Source organism: Dendrobium catenatum, unplaced genomic scaffold (genome assembly GCF_001605985.2).
Source record: "Dendrobium catenatum unplaced genomic scaffold, ASM160598v2 fragScaff_scaffold_1639, whole genome shotgun sequence".
Classification (NCBI taxonomy): domain Eukaryota; kingdom Viridiplantae; phylum Streptophyta; class Magnoliopsida; order Asparagales; family Orchidaceae; genus Dendrobium; species Dendrobium catenatum.
The window spans coordinates 84,806-106,964 of NW_021320101.1; the positions used below are offsets into that span (position 1 = coordinate 84,806).

At 33.0% G+C, this 22,159-nt stretch overlaps 1 protein-coding gene across 1 annotated transcript; it reads right to left on the bottom strand.

Annotated features, from left to right (window-relative positions):
• Positions 1-1,506: 1,506 nt before the first annotated feature.
• LOC110116077 (F-box protein At5g51380) lies at positions 1,507-17,911 on the bottom strand. Its single transcript, XM_020849529.2, has 2 exons — positions 16,189-17,911; positions 1,507-2,093 (listed from the first exon to the last, which is right to left on the bottom strand). The coding sequence occupies exons 1-2, from the start codon at positions 17,376-17,378 to the stop codon at positions 1,820-1,822; spliced, it is 1,464 nt and encodes a 487-aa protein (XP_020705188.1). The 5' UTR covers positions 17,379-17,911; the 3' UTR covers positions 1,507-1,819.
• Between the last annotated feature and the right edge of the window lie 4,248 nt (positions 17,912-22,159).

The window sequence follows — 22,159 nt, forward strand, 5'->3', positions numbered from 1 at the left end:
GTAATTTTTATTCTGATGTGCTGGAAAAAAATTGAGTTTTTTTTATTAAATTAAGTTTAAAAATGATCCCATAATTCTTAACAAAATTATTTCTATTTCAGATTATTTAGAATTTTGATGTCAATCCCTTAATTTTTTAAGTAGGAATCTAAGTAATTTTATGAAAATATTATTTTCATTGAAATTTAAAAATCAAAAGGTTAAGTTGATATTTTTATGTATTAAATTAATCCATACTAAAATTTGGGATCAATTTGATTCTTTTCTTAAATTATTAGTATAAAGTTTTGTTCAATTTGAGAGCAAGCTGGAGATGTTCAAAGAGTTGGCGAGTCTGAAAGCGAGTATTGAGTTGAGCTAGATGATCTAATGAGTTAAATTTAAACTTAATCACTCATTATAATTTGTAAGTTGACTGATTAAAAAAATATATAGTATAGAATATTTTTAAAATATAAGTTCAAAATTATTAAAAATATTTAAAAATTATATTACTTTTTTATTTTAAATTATTTTTTATTATTTTTCTTATTTATCATTCTTTTAATCATTTTATTATAATAATTATTTAATTAATAATTATTTTTTTGTTCTTATTCTTATAGCAAATGAGCCAGCTCAAACTCATTTACTCATAAAATAAGGCTTGAGTTTGAGTTCTAGCTAGATTTAATTAATCAAAATAAAGCTCAAATCAGGAATGACTTGAGCTCGGCTCGCCTCTTGACTTGTTTCATTTACACCTATAGCAGTAATTACGAACTTAGTATAACAACAACAACAACATCAAGCCTTTATCCCACTACGTGGGGTCGGCTACATGAATCCTTTTTCTCCATTGTGTCCTATTAAAAGTCAAATTCTCGTTTAAATCTAATAAAGAAAGGTCATTCCTAATATTTTCTAACCAAGTCTTTTTAGGTCTACCCCTACCTTTCTTAACATAATCAAATCTAATACCTCTACTCTCCTAAGGTCATTCCTAATTACGAACTTAGTCCTGCAGAAAAATAATTTCACGCATAATTCCTACAGTGGAAACGAATCAATTCAACACAACCTGTAAATGCAGTGTCAAAGTTCTAAATTTTACTGGCAAGAAAATTGAAAGAAATTAGATAGAAAACATAGGGAAGGAACAAAAGTTGCTTCCCTCATTCCGCACTAAGGGCATCTCTAACATAAAATCTCATTTTTCACTCCAAAATGTAATGAAACCAAAAAGTGTTATAATTTATCTCCAATCGAACGTCATTTTGTCCCCTAACCGTCGCTATCTTCTTTCGCGTCTTCTTCCGCAAATTCGGTAGAGACAAAAAAATGGCACATATGAACAGTGCGACCCCAATATTGGCGTCGTACTGTTCATCCGCGATCAAATGGCGGAGGAAAAGGCGTTCGGTTGCGACGTTTGAGGGCCTCCATTAGATTGTTTGCTGAATGGTTGGAGATGATCTAATAGTATTTGAGTTACTGCATAAACCATCAAAGTTAACGTATTATATATGTATACATCTAAATGCTATCATGAAATATCTTTCATTAAGACATTCTGTCAGATTTATTGATGGAAGGTGCATAAAACCTTCTAAAAAACAACAGTTTTCTTCTTCATCTTCTACCTGCAACAATGAAAAAAAAACTCTACTTTTTTACCACATCAAGAAGCACAAAATTGTGTGCTTGGCCAAGATTCAGCTTTGAACTCAACCAACATTCTCGATCACTTACAAAGACTCCGTTCCTCTTAAAAACAGATTCGATCGATAACCGAAACCTTGCGATCGACCTCTTTTGAAGGGAAGGAAGGAATTGAGGTTCAGCCACGCAATCTCCTGAAGAACTTTCCTCCTTTCTTCCCCATTCCTGTTCCTTGAAGATTCATGGAAAGAACAGACCTGGAGTCTGGTCGCCACTTGAACTCTTTGAGGATAGAGAACAAACCTGAAAGAGCAGGACTAACTTCATCATCTCTGATGCTGTTGCAGGAGACTACTGTGAGGCTTTGCAAATCCTTCCAAGACAGTATTACTGATTCCAGTCCCTCTGTTGTTATCTTCGAACATCCCTCTAGTGATAGAAGCTTCACCCTCCTGCGAAAGACAGAAACTTGCTAAATTTTTTAATTAACATTCAAGAGTCAATTAAGGATGATTGATTCTGGCTAGTTTCTGATTATAAGTTCAAGCAAATCATATCATTAGCAATTGCAAATTTCCTGAAATCTCAATCGTTCTGAATGTGCAACCAAGAAGTTTCTGAAGCATTTAACTAGCACTTAACATAAATACTGATTTTAAATAAACAATGAAGCCTCACAAAGAAACGTAAGAAAATTTCAACCAACCAACCTCAATCTTAGGCTTCATTTTGAGACGGCTTTCTTATTGCTTCTTAAAACAACTTTTTAGTACAAAAAATAATTTTTTGTTACTAAAAAGCTGCTTTAAGAAGCAATAAGAAAGCCATCCCAAACAAAGCCTTAAACGGCTTCTACAACTCCCCGCTTTCCGGAGTTCTACAACCTCAATCATAACACCACATTATTTATCATCACAAAAATTTTGAGCACCAGCATGAAAATCATGAATGCAAATTTTTGCCGAGATAATGTTTATGGATATTAAGAAAATTTTATTATAATATTTAATGAATCAAGAAACTTATCTCAAGATGAATCATTCTCAAGAAACCAAGTACATAATGCAATGCATCATACATCTTTAAGGGAATACATTCACAATTTATGCATTAAAGCCTACCTTGTATCATTAAATATCAATTTTATAGCTTTCTTAAAGATTAATAGAGGGAAAATATTGCTCAAATTCAATATCAAGCCCAATTTAAATAGTTGGAATTGAGAAATAACATCATTAATTCATAAAAGGATAAATCTTGAAAAAAATACATAAAAAATATACATTATGAAATCCTATGATGGTATGATGGTCAACTCTAGAGAAATATTGTTTCCACTACCTTCAACTTTTTAATGCTTATCTTTTTTAATAATTCTCTCTGTCGTTGCATAGTCTTCAATATCTGTTGATATACTAGAAACATTGTACCGGGCAACCATCATTTTAATATCGTCTATCATCTTTAAACGTAAACCTGGAATGCCAAGGTTTAAAAGCGCCTCAAGGAAAGGTATCTGAGTCGCACTACAATGAACCTATTTCTGAAAATTCACCCCTGTTTGTTAGTCGGGTTATTCTGAATTAGCTAGCCAAAACTTATCTTAAATGTTGTTTAGATTGTCTAGAAGATCATCTCACTCCTATTTAGATGTACAATTTATTAACATATTCATGCATTTTATTGTTTGAAGTAGAAAGACCCCTTTGTTCGACAGCTCCATACTCATCCTACAAGTATTCATCATCTTACTTAATTCAAATAATTCATCTTAACAGTTCCACTTTCTTCTCGAATCACAAATCTTTACCACCGAATGATGGAGACATCAGCAGGAGGTTCTAGCATGTTTATTAGAGGAGGTAGCATAGATCGACAGCTACGATTAGGAGCCTTTATTTTTTATGCATTCTATGTATTAATTTATTTTATATTTCAGTATTTCCTATTTTGTCGCTATGGGTAGTTAGTTCGATGTTGTAGCTCGGATGACACTTTAGTCCTTTTTCTTTTGTTATGTTGAGGCCTATATATAAGGGTCCTCTCTATTGTATTGAATTATTGGTGAATGGAAAAATTACTACTTTCTTGTTCCCTTGAGTTTTGAGTGTTCTTGAGAGGAATTTGGTGAGATCCCTATGAGAGGGAAGTGCAATACCCACCAACAGCCGAAGGGATCCGAGCTCGTGATTTTCTTCTTCTCTTCCCAAGCCTCCACCTCTCTTTCCTCCTTTGCTTCCTACAGCCAAAACCCCTTCTTCTTTCCCCCATACCCGTCGGCCATCCACCACCCTCCACCACCGGCCTTCCCTCTTATCCCAACCCACGGTCCAAGCCCCCACCGCCAAACCCATCCCTCCATCGGCCCAAGATCCATCCTCTCCCCTAGCCGTCGACTTGTCCGGCCATAGCCATAGCCGCCGACCAACCTAGGGCCAACCTTGGATTTCCCATTCAAATTGCCTCCTAAAACTTTCCTAAAGTATCCATGCATTGATTTGGAAAGTTCCTTTTTATTTGAATTCAAAATCATTTGAATTCAAATTCTCTCCTTATCAATAAACCCAAGATAGGAAACCTCCCTAATCTCCTCCATCTGAAATTAAATTTCAGATTTAATTCCCCCATCAACAATTAATGCATTGGTCCACATACATTGTATGTGGACACTTTTTCCCTCCTCATTAGGCCGGCCCTCCCCTCTCTCCCTATCTCATTAATTGCTTCCCATTAAGGCTTTCAATCAAAGCCCTCCCACTCCAAGGAAAAACCGCTCACCTAGTCCTCAAGTAGTGGACATTCAAATTTCAAATTTTCTCCCTGTCCCTTCTAAAATTCTGAATTAAAACTTCAGATTTTGTTATGTCCCTCCCACCAAATTAATAGCAAACTCAAGAGAACCTCAACCCTAACCCTAGCCGAAATTCTCAATCCCTTTTTCCCCATTGTCTCCCTGCTCTCTTGCTTCACATACTATCCAAGGAAGAAGGTTCACTTCCCTTTGGTTCATTTCTTACTATGCACGACCGATCCGGATATGGATCACGGAATACTCTTCTCCTTGACGAACGCCATCGACGACAACAATCCTCCAATCCACAGGCAACTTCTACATCGTCCACCCACTCCAACTCCGGCTAGCTTTTCTCTGGACGGTCTCGTAAACTCCCTTTATCTTTTGGTGGCATCGTCAATAGTGCTAAGCTTCTTCTTCTGCTAAGCCATAAAGAAAATAAGTTAAGGAAACTCAATGTGCATGTTCTAGACATTAATCTATGGATTCTTGTTACGGCATAGCTAGTTTTACTTTACTCTTGATTACTATTTTAATTGTCTTGTTACCCTAGCTTGTAATCGCATGCCAAAGCAAATTACAATTGAGAATTTCAAAAATAAAATATTGTGATACATTAACCCTAGAGTGGCAATCTCTACAACAAATTTTCTAATTCCTTGCAATTCCTATTTGTATCACATCGCCGAAAGAGAAGGGAGTACGTAAGAATGAAGGTATGAGATCTTTTAACTTATTAAAAATTATTGACTTAAATTTTTTTCTAATTGTAACTTCACTTATTTCTTTATGGATCTATAAAAAAATTTCACCATCTAGACAAGGGGTTGAACGTCTCCACTTTCTATAGCTATGTCATCAATCATGAGAAGGGAAGATAGAACAATAAGATGAATCAATTGCTTCATCATCTTATTTTTCATCTTGTTCATCATCATCACCCTCTTCAAGGGGAAAATCAAAAGTCACAAGGAATGGATTTATATCAGTGAATGGCATTCTTTAAATAGATCACCATCTTCATTGGTGGTGATGGTGTTTTGAACTTATTAAACTAGAAATCTAAACCCCTCAACCAAATCTTCATCCTCGTCAAGTTTCGAATCAAGTGGTTTGGATTATTCATGAGTTAACTATTTTCCATGGAAGATATAGAAACATGATTCACAAAGAAGATTGGAAGTATCTTGGGCATTCTCATTTCATCCTAGACTCTTTAGCCTTATTTGCTCAATATACATAAAGAAGGGGGAAATTTTGCAACGAGGAATCTAAATAACAACCTTGAGAGAGCAACGAGTTTGTGAAGGATAGGAGGCAAAATATAAACATTTTAAAGCCCTACAAGAGGTTTTTGTATGTGTGTGCGCGCGCGCGCAGGGTGGGGGGGGGTTATAACCCTCAAAATTTGCTCAAGTCTCATAGTACACGTGCAAGGAATTTTTACTATTGAGATTTTTTTTTTTTTCAGAGTAGACCTCTCAAGCAGACTCTATGATATATTCTCAATAGTTTGGTATCTTCTAGGATAGTATCTAATATGGTAATTCCTCTCAGGAGAATCATGTGCAATATTATTAGTGACCTTTATTAAAAAAAGACACTAAATGGGAAAAAATAGTATAATTGCCATATTTATTATTTATAACATCGAGGGGTGGGGGGATTTTAATCCTCAAAATTTGTTCAAGTCTCAAAAGCAACCTTTATGATTCATGTGAAAATAATCATTAATATTGGGATTTTTTTATTTGCAAAGTAGAGCTCTCGGGCAAGCTCTCTGGTATACTCTCAATAATTTGGTATCTTTTAGGATAGTATCTAGCATAGTAATCCCTCTAAGGAGATTCATGTACAATAGTTTTAAGGATCTTTATTAGAAAAAGACACTAAATGGTAAACATACTATAATTTTCATATTTATTATTTATAACAATGAATATGCGAACAATGGGCACTTCGATCTACTTCATTTTTTGAAGGCTTAGCTCATGTTCCAATAAATGCGCTATGATAAATACAACATAAAGGGTTCTAAGCAAAAGTGCACACATCATATTGACTCTCACCACTAATTTATTATAACTCTTTCTTTATCTCTTGGAGAAATTGTTTGCACTCACTAAGATTCATCCATTGCACTCTAGTCTCCTTAAATAGTGAATATTTTCTCGGACTCTCTATGTAGAAGACATAAGACACTCGGTTGAACCACTCTTTAAATCTTGTGTCTTTTCTTTCTTAGCTGGTTTGTAGAGTAATATAAATGTTATTATTTTCAAACCTCAAACTCTCATATTGCCTAAGAGCCCTGCTGAGTAAACACTGTTAATGGCTAGGTTAGTAAAAAAAATTAATAAATGAAATATTTAAACAAAATAGGATAAATTATTATGTCCAAAATTATATTCTTATATTCGATGGAAGATATGATTTTAATCCTTTTTTATGTGGATTAATGATTCAAAAATTTTCCTTAAAAATATTATTCATCTAATTCAAAAAGAGTTAAATGTGCCCAATAAAAATCAATAGGACATGTATTATCATTTTGATGAAGTGTTGTTGTTAAGTTGTCAAGCACAAGTTAAAGAGTAATATATATCATTTATTTAATATAGAAATCAATTACATGATAAATTTAAGGAATGTAAGCAAGGTAGATATGGTGTGTTTAACTATTGCAAGGTTTACAAGTGTTTTAGCTAAAAATTATTCATCATTTGATTATTTTGTTACTATAATTTGTTAAGGGTTTATGATGAAATAGACAATTGACCAAAAAATTAAAAAGATTTTACACATGGCTTTGCATATTCAAGAATATTATAACTACTCTTTTGGTAAGATGGTGCACCCATACTTATTCTTAAGGAAAACTTCAATAATCAACCATGATTAAATATGATCATATTCAATAAATTGTACCTCAAGAATATTATTTTGATGATATTTTAGATTCAAAAATAATTTATAGTTATAATTTGGATCTACATCTAATGATGTTGAATCTGAATAAGCACCTATATTAGATCATGTTTATGAACAAGAGTCTACGTTTGATCATTAGTCAAATTTTGAATATAAAATTGAAATTCAGCATAAGATAGAATTCGAATTTAAACTTCTGTAGTAATTGAAATTATTTCTAAATGTGAAAATAAACCAACCATATCCGATGTATTGATAAATCAACATAAACAATATGAAAACGTAATTTTTTATGAATTACTTATTGACATTATTCCCATGGATGATCATGCAGAAATTTCAAAAAATAATGATATTTATAGAATTTTCAATGTATCATACTTAATTTATTTCATGAGCCTATTATCACTTCCTTAAATTATTCTCCTTTTCCAACTCTTCATTATGAATCCACGTTCAATTCTCTACTAGATACTTTTATACAACTTATTCCTCAGGCTATTTTGGATTATGAGATTACTCCATAGCTGATGGTGGATTCAAGAGATATCTTCAACAAGAAAGATGGCCTATTTGTGACGACTCATAAAATATTTTACAAGAAGCACAAAATCTATGACTAGATTTGCTTGATGATTATCAAATGCTACATATGTGATAGGAAATACTTGAGTAAACAGCCCTTCTATTCAAATTTCCCCCCCTTTCCATTCAAATTTTCCCTCCAACCCTTGAATTAACTCCATGTGGGGCCCGCCTAGAGTAAGTAAGGACCGGAGGGGCCCGCCTAACAATATGCTACATTCAAAACTAAATATCTCCAAGTCAGGCATATTTCTTGGGAATCTGCACGTTTATTCTAGTTGAAGGCATAACCCTAAGCAACAATCTACGCTAATGTTCATTTTATCTCGACAAGAAGACCTTATTTATGTAATTACCTTCCTCCTGTAGTCCTATTTCCCTTCTATGGTTAGGAAAAACTCATTAGGCTCCGACCAACATTAAGTTGCCATAGCTTGTCAGCTGCTCGTTTCTTAAGTTATGCATCACCAAATAATCGAGCCAGCCGCCATAAAGAAATAACAACGAGCCGCAGCCCCCATCTCTCTCACTTTAGAGAGAGCAACTTGTGTCGTCTTCCTAATATTTCTCTACTCCAGACAAAGCAACTGACTCTTTTGGTCTTACAATCATGACCCAAAAGGAGGTAACAATTTCATGAATTAGCTTAGGGTGCATCACCAAATAATCGAGCCTGCCGCCATAAAGAAATAACAACGAGCCGCACCTCCCATCTCTCTCACTTTAGACAGAGCAACTTGTGTCCTCTTCCTAATATTTCTCTACTCCAAACAAAGCAACTGACTATTTTGGTTTTACAACCATGACCCAAAAGGAGGTAACAATTTCATGAATTAGCTTAGGGTGATATTGGCTCAAATGGTGGAACAGTTTATGGTTTTAAAACATTTTTAGGTATCTGTTGGTTCATCATTTGGAATATATTTGATTTCTATATAACTTGTTTTTATTATTAAAGAGTTCAGATATGTATGAGTATTTTTTCAGCTTTAATTGGTTACAATATGTGCTTATAAAATTGTAACTGATAATTCCTATTAGGTCGCAAGTTGTATGCATTATTTTGTTCATAATCCTATGTAACTGTCAAGTTGTGATAATTCTTGTAAAGTTTTAATGTAGTTTTCCATGAATAATGGAAGAGAAGATGGAACATCATTTCACAAAGGGGAAGCTCTATGAGTCACTTGGGTGGACCCTAGAGAAGAGGAGAGCACATCTAGATCTAAACAAAAGGATACAAATAATGCTTCGTGGCTTTTGAAAACTCAATAGACAAGGTAAATGATCTTTTGATTTATGACGAGTTAAATAATGTTATATTTGAATTAAATGAAGTTTCTACTAGTTTAAAGAAGAATATCATATTCTGAAGAAAGATCAATGCAAAATTAGGGTTGTGATATCATAAGAATGAGCCTTCATATAAGTTTGTTGAATTTTCTAATGTCTTAAAGACGTAGGTGAACTTATTTTGTTAGTTAGTATTTATAAAATGAACCATTAATTGATGTCTTTAATTCTTCTATTTCCACATCATTTTGGTTTCACATCCACTAAGTCATATTCATATTTTACCAATAGTAATACTAATCATATTCTTGATGTTATTGTTAGAATGAAGCCATATTTATTATTAATGGTGGATATCAAATGTACGCATAGCGGTAAAGATTGGTCTCGTAAGAGATGATTCATATGTATATATTTACAAGAAATCGAACAACTATGCTCAAATCCACTAGAAGACTACCACTTAAAATAATTTTCATAGAAACAATTTTAAACTAGTCAAAACTTATGTGGTGGTGGTGTTTTATTAGCAATTTCTCTATTTCTTAGGTGTCTCTAGACACCATTAAATTTTGAAGCATATTAGGCTACCAAGAATAAGCGCTCCATCCTATGATTTAGGTTTTATTGCTATTTCTAAGATAAAGCTGACTCCTCGCTCTAATTGGATTTTAACATTTTCCAAGGGGTTCCATAAGATATTAAAAATTTCCTAAAAGTGAAGATGAATGTACTTCAAAAAACAAATTTTCCTGTTTTATAATATGATACCAAATGCTTAGTTTTTCAACTGGGATGTTTTCTATTGCTCTGAGTTATTGTTTCCAAAAAACAAACTTAAAAATACTAGTCATATTAATCTCATACTTTCAACAATCAATTCTCCTGCAAACCTAATTTAACTGGAATGTTTTCCATTGCACTTATTACAGTTCTGAAAAACAAACAAAAAGTATTTGGTGTATCACCTTCATTTTTGGATTGATGCGACGAACATGCTGACCATAATTTGAACTATATGGTGTAAAATGGGACCCAATATTGGTTAATTTTGAATACTTTAAATGATTTAAGACAATTCTAAATCGAAGAATTGGCCGATTCAAGTTAGAAACAAAACTGATATAAATTCAGAACAGAGTTAAGGCCAAGCAAAAACATTATAATCACTTATTCATGGTTGGTCAAACTCATCCAAAATTAACTTCATATAAACCCTAGATATACTCTACTTCACTTATATGATGGCAACAAAAATATGTACTCCGCTAGAGGGAAAAAAATTCAAATGCGCTTAAAAGCATCTCCATAACTAAATTGCATTTCCCTCCTTGAGTGATGGATCAAGAATCATTAATGGATATGACAAAATATAAACGCCGTGAAAGAAATTTCTGAATATACAGGGCACAATGCTGAGGAAGACTGCTTGATATAGAAAAGCAATTTGAAACAGTGATATCATATGCATTAACCTCTATGTTGTGCGTTGCTCATATGTACATTGTAATAACTTGAACCGGGTCCTAATAAACTCGTACCGGACCTGCCCGACCTTAAACCCCATGTGAAACCCCCGATCCCGAACTCCCTTCTTCAGGCATTTTGCCCCAACCAAACCTCTTCCTCCTGCAATCAATGTAGAAATTGAGTTGATCCCTCCTCTAGCTGCCTAAGATGTGATTTAAGGGGAAGAACTAGGCCTATGATGCACCGACACTTCTCCTCAAAGAGGCGTGCAGTGTCCGACGTCGTATCCGACACGACACTCGCCTGACACTCCGACAAGTGTCGGACACGCCGAAAACATGTCCGATTAAAAAATATTAAACACAAATTGGACACGCATGTCCGACATGCGTATCTTAAATATTTTATGAAATTTTGTAAATATAATTTCTTATATTTGACGGAATTTAAACTAAATTTCTTATTTCCTATCCACAATATCAAATAAACGTACACACTTAATACCCAATCATCGAATATTTTCATTTTCATTTATTTTTGGCAGTGAAGGTATTTTCATCTCATCTCTCGATGATTGATAAACGGCATCGACGCCTGACTCTCGACATCCTAATACTAATCATTTTAAGCACAAATTCTAGTTAAATGACTTATTATTTTTAAATTATTTTTAAAATTATACTTATTAAATTTTTATACTCTATTTTTTAAATATAAAAACTATAATACCGTGTCCAACCCGTGTCTGTGTCCTATATTTTTAATAACTGACGTATCCCGTGTCGTGTCGTATCCATGTCGTCGTGTCCGTGTCTGTGCATCATAGAACTAGGCTATCACACTCATATCTCATCCCTTTCTTCCGAGCAGCCAACAACAACCATCTACACCCTCTTCTTTCTTCTGAAGTCCTAACTGTCAACCCTTCTTCCTCTTTCGACCGGAAGCTAACAATAGAGAAGTCTTCTCCTTTCTTGCTTTCCCTCCAAATATAAGTGAGCTTCTTCTTATTCTTCTTTTATCTTCTCAACTCATAAATTTATATTTATAATTGATTTAATACATGAATACAAACAGATACTTATGTAATATCTATTATTGAAAACATAACAAATAACAAATTATTTATGTTTTAGTTAGGCATTTTAAAATTATTATTTGTGTTGGGAATTGAATGGAGAAATCTTGACTTCACAAATTTGGGATAGATCATTGCAATGATTACTTCAAGTTGATTATAGGAAAACCTATATTTTGTGGGCTGTATTCTATCAACTAAAACTTAATTTTCAATGTCTTTATTTAAGAATTTGTGTAACTAATGTTCGATTACATTAAACCTTATTTTCTCTTGTATTTTAATTGTGTATTGTAGATATTTTCTTAATTTAGATTTGTTTGTAAGGTACCTTCAAGTTGATTGTTAACCTGATATGACCAGTTGGATCATAATATAGATTGAATCTTTGCGATAATCAATATAAGTGATGGTGGCTAACTTAGATATACTAGGATATATCTATCATATTAGAATAATTATTTTTTATGCCTCCATATGCATACTTATAATTGATTGATTTTGCTTTTTTAAAGCTTTTGCTTGGTGAAATTTACTAGACCTCAATTGAATTTAGAGTTCATTCCACTCGTTGTAAGTAATTGTTATTTATTATAAATAAAAATATCACTTTTTCATTACGCCGGAATTTGTATTACATAAATTAGGTTCTCAGATATTCGATTAAATTGTCAATCATGCCTTTATTTTACAATTATCTATTACACGCATGATTTTAAATATGTTTTTATGATCATAATAAAATAACCAATTGCATAAATTGGTTTATTTTGGTTTATTACTACATAAACTCCCATATGTTAACTTTATTTCCTATAATAGAAGATCTATTTTTCATGCACATTATTTCTATTACATAAGGGTGTCACTATTCAACATGAATCGAGAACCCAACCCAAAACTTCTGGGTTCGGATCAACTCGCTTAGGAAACGGGTCGAATTCGGGTGTCAAATTCTGACCCGATTGTAAATCCATATCGAGTTAACCCTAAAACCTAAACATAACCCGAAACTGACCTAGTCATCTCCTGCATAGTAGAGTGACCTCGTCCCACGCTCGCAGCCTGGAACCACAACCCCCTCCCGCGCTCGAATCGTGCCTTGCCTCGTGCTTGCCCCTACTCGTCCCAATGTCCTGCGCTCAACTTCCTCACCCAAGCTCGCGCTCTCATCATTGCACGATTGCGGGTTCGCGGGTTGGGTCGGGTCCACCCAAAAACTCGGTGAGTCAGGTTCGAGTCTAAAATTCTGACCCGTTTGCCTAATTGAGTTAGAGCAGTTGGAAGCAGGTCAGTTTCGGGCTAGACTTGAACCCGATACGAAAACTCATTTTGACACCCCTACTATTAAATGCGATAAATTTGATTTCTACAAATCATATTTTGTTATAAAATAGAAAGTCATATCGAAGATATAAAACCTGTTTAAAAACTTGTTTATGACAAACATAGAAATTGTATGCCTGAATGTAGAACCCTTTTGGATATTGACTAGTTGGGCTAACAAACTCATTTAACGACAACACAAAGATACAACTCAATAACAAATCATTGAATTTCCTTTGTAGGTGCTTACATTCCAAATTTTATGGAGTTTTAATAAAATTGACTATAAATATGTAAATATATATAAATAAAAAATGATGAATGATTGATGAGTTATATTATGAGATGTATGACAATACCTAATAAGGTTGCATTTGGATGTGATAGAATATAATTTGCATTTATTGTAGTTATCATACTCACTGATTATAAACATCACCATATTAGAAACTTGCTTATTCATATATTGAAATCTTATCACAACCTTATTCTAGGATGACATGATAACATGCTATAATAAAGTTGTTTGTGTCAACTCTATTGTTCACATTGCATGCCCCTGCAACCTCTTGTTTATGCTTTAATAGATAGTGATTAGTTGCAGGGATTGAATTCTTAAACTCACTCTTTGTTAACATTTCTTATAGCATGTTCTACCCAAGTGCTTGGTGGACTATTACCATAAGAGCAAACTTCTCAGCAATAGGATCTCATTTGATAATTTTTGTAGTAGTCTATTTATATTCTATTTCAATTTGTGTAATTATATTTCTTTTCATTTATTGTTGTTCCTAGTTAATTGATACACTCTAATTATAATTCATAATAATGAAATGAGATGAAATAGAAAAAATAATAAATGAGGTAGGAATCCACTTCATTTATTGTTGTTTCTACTTCTTTCAATTTTTTTATTGTTGTTCCTTTGAATTTTCTATTTACGCTTTAACAAATGGTAATTTACTTACCGTTGCTTACTCTTATGTTACACTTATATTATCTATGTATGAATTTTTTCTTTTGAGATCAAAACATATTTCATATCCCCACATCACACCCTATGTTACTGATGTAGGAAAAAAAAACATTTCCTTGGATATTTAATGTTGGGCTAAAATTAGCTTAATGGGCTTGACCCATTTCCTTTTTGTTGTTTGGTGTTTGGATGGTTGTTGGGTGCCTGGATGTTTGATTCCTGAGCCTGCCGTGCCTTTTTCATTGGTTTATGTTGGGTTTCTTGGCTGTTCCGATTATGGTTGGCTATTGGGCTGCTTGTCCGTTCGGTTCTTGGGCTAGTCGTGCCTTTTTCCTGGGTTTTCCCTCTGTTTTGATTGGCTAATTTGGGCGGCTACTTTAAGTGTTTGTTGGTTTCCTTTCCCTATTTATAGGGGTAGTTGGATGTTGTTGGAGGAGGTGGTTGAACCTTATTTTGTCTCTAAAACCTGAAGGTTTTCTTTCAAAGCTTGAGAGCTTCTTCTTCCCTACTTACTTCTTCTTCTAAGTCTTCTACCTAATTATTCTCTCCACAAGTTACCTTACCATTGTATCCTTCTTCTTAAGTTTTTATAAGTTGTAGTGTGCCTTTGTTTTAATATTATTGTTATCTTGTTTATATTTATTTATGTTGTAAGAAAGGAAGGTTGTGTCTTTGCGCTATTATTTTGTTGCATCAATTACCAAGGCATGTTGCCTTCTAGACCCATGGGTGTGACATATATGTTGCTCAACATTATGATATAGCAAGTGTAAATGCAAACTCTATATTTTGATCATTTTTTTCCGATCATTTTTTTCAAAAGAAATCACACAACAACATTTTTTTTTTAACATTTAGATAAAATAACTACAAAATGGCTTCTCATACCACATTAAGTATATACTAATGGTATAATACTGCATTCTATACATTATACATAAATTAACTCCAAAAAAAACATGAAAAAAGCCTTACATTGATTTTAATCTTTGCAAATAACATTTTCCAAAGTTCTCATTAAATAAAATGGAAATATTTGTGTTTCTTGAATCCTTAATATCCAAAAACTTCCCCATGTAATTGTTTGCTCTTGACATATTTAAAAAAAGCAAGACTTGTATGCAAAAGCACATTAAGATAAGTGTCAATTTTAAAATATATGTAAAGGCTCTGTTTTGCTAAATGTTAAAGTAAAAAAGTTCGGAAAGGAAAGAGGATACATGGACTAGGAAAAAAAAGAAAAGGAAATATATAATTGTGTTCACCTATGTAGAAGAACTTTGTTAGGAGATGAAAGATCACTTGAATCTAACGAGGTTTGAATCTGCCTTTAATCATGATGAAAAACTTATTAATGAGCCAAGCCAAGCTCAAATCGAGAAGAGTCTAGATTAGAATTGGGTCAGCTTTAAAATCATATGGGAATAATGCAAGCATGTTATTATTTAGTTACATACATACCACTTTATTTTATGATATTTACATATATAACATCCAAAACATTAATATTACATGCCTACCACTCATAGAACAAATTTGAGTGCATGGAAAGAAACATTAAAGTTTATAAGATTGTATGAATGATAGAAATGAATTTATGAGTGGTATATTTGATATTAAAGTTGTATATGGGTGGTAAGCATGTAATATTAATGTTTTGGGTGTTAACATAAAATAAAATGGGATGTATGTAAATTTTTCTATTATTTATATTTCCAAGTACTTATGCAAGCATACATGAATGCTTGCAAGCATCTATCATTCTATTATGTAGCATGCATGAAGTTCGGATAGCAATATAGGAAATTTTTTTACTCATATTAAACAATCATTTTTTGGCTTGAATCGAGCTCAAATCAAAATCAATAAGCGAGTCTAGCTCAAATTGAGATAAAGCAATACCAAACTCAATCCAATATTGGGTCAGGGTAGGGACAGCTCTAATGAGAAGAGAATGTTCACAGCCTTAAATGCACACCACCTCAAAAACAAAAATAATAATAATCTATGTGTGGTTTAAACAAACCAAAGAATAAGATGATTTAGAAATTGAACTATATAAAAATTTATAGAGACAAAATAATGCGAAGATACCTGAGGATGCTTGAAATTCTAAAGATATCATTGTCAAGTCCCCAACAACTATGAAAGCCAATCTCTTTCACGTTCTCACAAACCACAAACAGTGCTTTCAAGCTTGTTTTATCCCTCAATTGGCACCGCTGCAGCTGCAGCCGCTCGATTGTAGGGCAACATCCAAGATGCTCCATAGGCCCTGCCAAACTAACAACATTCCTGCAACTTTGCAACCTAAGAGTCCTCAAATTCCCACAGTATAATAGGGCTGCAAGCCATCCTCCCTCCATCTTGCTATCATCGCAAATTGTAAGCTCTTCCAGCATTGCACAGCAATGTCCGATTGCACTGATTCCATCAAAGCTAGCTTCACAGCCGCCCAGTTCCAGCTTCACGAGCCTCTTACATCCATGGGCAAGTATAGTAAGCCCAATGTCTGTCACCCCTGGACCAGCATAAAGCCCATCCACTGATGCCACCAATCGCAAAATCTGGAGGTTTTTAAAGGCAGAGATGGGACGGAGGGCTGTGTCGGTGCAGCGGTGCAGCTCAAGCGACTGGAGAGTGGCGCACTCAAGCGCAACGGTGGCGAGCCCGAACTCGGTTTCTAAGGGAGCGACAGTGCAGAGTCTCTGCAAGGCAGGGCAGCCACGGGCAAGCACGTCCAGTCCATTGTTAATGGATTGGGAGTCAAGCAAGGGGAGATCGCCAACAGAGTGGGAGGAAAGAGGGTCCATTTGGAGGGAGTAGTGGCCGCGAGTGAGTATGACTGGTGAGGACGACGATGGGGGTCGGAAAGCGGCAGGAACGAGGTCAACTTCAGTGAGTTCCTGGAAACGAGCGGTGAGGCGGCGCGAATGACCAGCTAAGAAGGACCAGTCGAGCAGGGTAAGGGAGCGACGAAGTCGATCGACAAGACGGAGCCATCGCTTCGATACAAGACCGATGGAAACGAGGTGGGAGCCACGAACAGCCGAGAGAATGCGAAGCAGGAGCTCGTCGGAGAGAAGAGCCGTGACGTCGTGGCCGAAAGCACGGGAAGGGGACGGGGAGCGGGAGCTGGAGCTGGAACGATAAGGGGTGGGATCTATGTTTAGGGTTTGGTCAGCGGGCTGCATCTTGAAAACGACATTCTTGAAAGAGGGCTTGTCAGGAACGAAGAAGTCCGGGCAGCTCCTCAGTCGGTGGCGGTGGTTGTTTGTATGCATCTATGGCTCCAGCGAGTTGAAACGTCGGCAATTGGGCTGCAGGGCGGCGGTGTGACCGTACGTCTCCGCCGCATCGCCTCTTACTCGCTCCGCTGTGTTCCGCTCTAGCTCTTCGTCCTGCAGTTCAAATTTGCCGGTATGAAATGAAAAAATAAAGGTTCAGAAAAAGATAAAATGGAGCGGTGGATTTGGGGAAGCGGGTTTGGGCGTCGAGGGCTGATTTGAATTGATGTTGGTGGGGTTAGAAATTGAAAAATTAGGGATTTGGGATTTTTCCTCCGCTCTTCTGCGATTTCAAAGTGGAAATTGGACGCCTTTTTCTTTTGGTTAAAGGAAGAAGTTTGAGAACTCGAAAGTTCGCTCTTTTTGTTTCTATCTCTATCTGTCGCTCTCTCTCTCTCTCTCTCCTTGTGATTTTACACGCACAGCTTTCTTGTCGAGAGTAGAACAATCTACAGCCATCGGATTCATGGAGGTGAGGTGATTTGACGGTTGGATTTGTAGTTGCTTCTTGACATCTGTACCAAATTTATATCGCCAGGATCTACAGTTAGGGCTCTGTTTTTTACATTTATTTTCATAAATTCATATAATAATACTATTGGATTTGAGAGTTTTCAAAAAAAAATTATAAAAGAAAAAATAAGTACAAAGTATATTTGCTTGCTCTACATAGTTAAATATAAATAAGAATTTAATTGTTTAAATTAATAAAATTTTAATATTTATGATAAATATATATTTATGCATTATTATGATTTTCATTTATCCATATAGTTAACCATTAAATTTTATAACAAATTCTAAAATTTAATTAATAATGCATATTTTAAATTTCTGAGGCTTAAAGTTTATTTTCATTCTATTATAAAATATAAATATTTTATCATTTATTAGGAATCATAAATTAAAAATTATTGGATGATACATAATAATTATATTTTTAATTTACATACTAAAACATTTTGTATTCAATAAGTATTGAACATTTATTTTCAAACTTCTTAGAGTTAACCAAATATCAAAAATTAAAAATAGTTGAATTATTGTTAAATTTTCAGTTTTGAATTCAGACAATATAGTTTTTATAATTCTCACCAAATATATTGACTTTTATTGCAAAACTCACAAAGTCAAGCTGAAGCCTTTGCTTCAACCACTTTACATTCCTTTGAGCTTTTAGATTTGAAAATTTAAATAATTTAGACTACAAATCATCACTTTATGCATTATTATTGAAATATAATGTCAATACTCTCATTCTTTTTGGCAAGTAAATTATTTAATCCTATACTTATAATAAGTTAAAGAGGTTTTTAAATTATATAATGTGTTTAATTAAGAGTTGTCAAATAGAATAATACAAATATCACTTACCAAATCAAACTCATCATATGAGATAATGTAAATTGATCTGCCACATGAGCGGACTAATTAGATCGATGACTACTTAGAATGCAGTCGTTACTCAACCATGATCTTTTATAATCTTTCATCCTCAAAATCAATGCATCTTTCACACTTCACTGATCTTGATTTCCATTCTATAATTTTGTTTAGAGGTTAGTAAAACGGTTATTAAAAGACAACTTTGGATGATGAACTTTGAGCCCTTGAGGATAATCATATATGTGAGAATGTTAAATGTCCTCCAAATTTTAAAGTTATAGGATACAAATAGATTCAGTACATAAGGTTTTGCCCTTATCATAGTTTAGATCATTAGTGGGAGCATTTTGTTTTTCATTGTTAGCAAACAAGAATAGGATTTGCAGAGAAAAATCTTTTGCTCATATTGCTGAAATGATTATAATAAGGAGATTTACATGGCTCTTCCAATTGGTATTTTTGCCTCTTCTCTTATGGAAGTATGGAGATAGGAGCTTTCCCTCTATGGACTGAAACAATTCCCCTATGCATGATTTCATAAATTTTGATCAGCTCAGTTGTAGTTATCCTTTAAATAGAGCAAATATAATTCATTATTATTTCTCTTTAAGACATTTAATAGGATTTCTCTTCTTTAGGTTTATATTGATCATATCATTATAACATGGACAAGGTTAATTGGCTCTGATTACTCCTATACAATAACATCTTTATGCCACATGTCATATGAACTATCTTCATGCTTTTACTTCTTAGCTTGGAGGTTCACATTAATTCCATTAGCTATTTTACTAATAAAAGTACACACATGATTTGCATATTTTGTGTGGCCTCCAATTTCTCATGTTGACACTCCATAAAAATAAATTTAAAGTATAGTTCACCTTTCTACTCCCATGATATTTAGAAAATCGGTAAGCAACTTCAACTATTTGATGATTACTTGATGTAATATTTCCTTCACGATTCAGTAAAATTAATTTATGCAAAATCCGTATCACTTACATTTGCCTAATATTCTACAAATTATTATTTATCTTGTTATGATGTTGAGCTGTTACTTTTTCTTCCATCTATTATTTTATTTATCTTGTAAGACTAAGTATGAAGATTGCGTCAAGTCTTTGAATTTCAATTATTGGTCACAAGTTGGTGTATATTTCTTGATAATCTTTTATCTCATGGAAACATTAAAAGCATCCTCATGTGCTTAAATCATCAACTAAGACTGAATGTTACATAAAATTACTCTATGTTTAGGGATTATTTTACTTCATCAATATTTTTCCAAATTTAGTTTCTTTTTTTTTCAAAGAACAATCTCACTCTTTTATTTAGAAACAATGCTAATACTATTCAAATTGCTATCAATCTAAGTTAGCATAACTACACAAAATACATTAAAATTTCACATATTGTCTCCTCATCATAGCTATATAAACCTTCATTTTACAAACATATTTATGGCTATGACATGGCAATAACATCCATTCCTTATGATTAAAATGATAATTTTTTACAAATATACATCATTTTTAAAGAAGATGTCAAAAAATATATCTTGATAATTGCCTTAATTATCTCTTTGTTCCTCATGGCTAAAACTATGTATAATTAACTCATATGGCTATAAATATTACTAAGAAAATTATAAAATAATCACTTTATATTATACAAATTCTTTCCCACATAATGAGTATAATATTTTAAACGAAGATCTCTCTCTCTTATATCATTATTTTACATGCTAAATATAATAGTAAAATAAAAGAATTCAATAAATAAAATAGGAAGGAGATCATGCTTCCCACATTTCTAATTTAAGTGAAGAACTTCACCAATTAAAATCCCTTAAGCTATTGCCCATATCAAAGTCTTTAATTTCTCCCCACAAGTGGGGGAACTGCGTTGATAATGAAAGGGAAATGGGGCCCGCGATTGGTGATAGAGAGCCGTTGGAAAGGCGCCTAGCAATATTCAAATTGATGGGCTCACATTAGTAGGGTGGGCCCATGTGGCCCACAAATCGACCTTGTGATTTGTTTTTGACCAGTGATGCTAATCACGACGGCTTTGTCAGCTTGTGATGTATGAAGTTAGTTTCTAATATTTCTTTCGTAAATTTTAAAGAATAACGTATTTGAATTGCTATAATGCTATGTCCAAATTTTATTTATTTATATAATAAATATTTTTTATACCTTTCCAAACTTTTAATTAAAAAAATTAGATATTGGCATTGAAAAATCAAAAATTATTTATTTATGTGCTAAGCTTGATTTAATTAATTTTTATTTAATGGCCGTTTGGGCAGAAATATATTTTTTTTATTTCAGCTATCAAGTATTTAATAAAGTGACAGTTGATGGGAAAAAGCTGTTAAGAGCTTTGTAATGATTAAAACACTGCAAATAATTCTTTTTTTTTTTGGAGAATTGACAAATAATTCTTAAAATCTAGTTTAAAATAATTCTTATTTTTAACAAAATATATCATAAAACATTAAAATTTTGATTTTATTTTATGTAGGGACATGTTAATAACCAAAATTAGTAAGAGAAACATATCTATTAAAAAAATTGAAAAGAAATTAATTCATCAAAATATATGATGCATTTGAAATTGTCAAAATGATATAGTACATTATGAATTTATCAAATATTTGGAAATGTTCAGCTTAAGAGAGAGAAAGGTGGAGAGAAAGAAGACAGAAGGTAGGAAGAGTATGGGAGGGGGGGAGAAAGGAACTAATAAAATCATTTAAATATTTTATATATTATTTTAAATATTTTTAATATCAATTTAAATATTATTTAAATAATAAATTTTATTTAATATTATTAAGTTACATATTAAATGAACTTTATTGTTAAATATAAGTAAAATATTTAAAAAAATAGTTAAAATAGTAGTTAATATTTAAAATAAGCGAGATTTCTAGTTACATATTTATTATTAAATATTAAACTAATATTTAAATATTAAATATTAGTTCTTAAATATTACTTTAAATATTTAAAATAATATTTATCTATTTTTTAACTCAATTTTCCTTTGTAAAATTTTATTTTTTAGATATTTAATAATATTACATGAATTACAATAATATTTAACCTGATAATTAAAATATTGAAAATAATATCTAAAATGTTTAAACTATTTTATTAGTTCTCTCTTCCCCACTCTCTCTCTCTCTCCCCGCCTCTTTCTCTCTCTATCTCTTAAGCTGAACACCCTAAAATATTTGTCACATTCAAATATGCCAAACGTCAATATTTTGAAGAATTGACTCCTTTTTAAATTTTTTAATAAATATGCTTATTTTGCTAATTCTAATGATTAGCAAACTCCATAAAATAAAGCCAAAGATTTTTACATACGAAATTGAATTA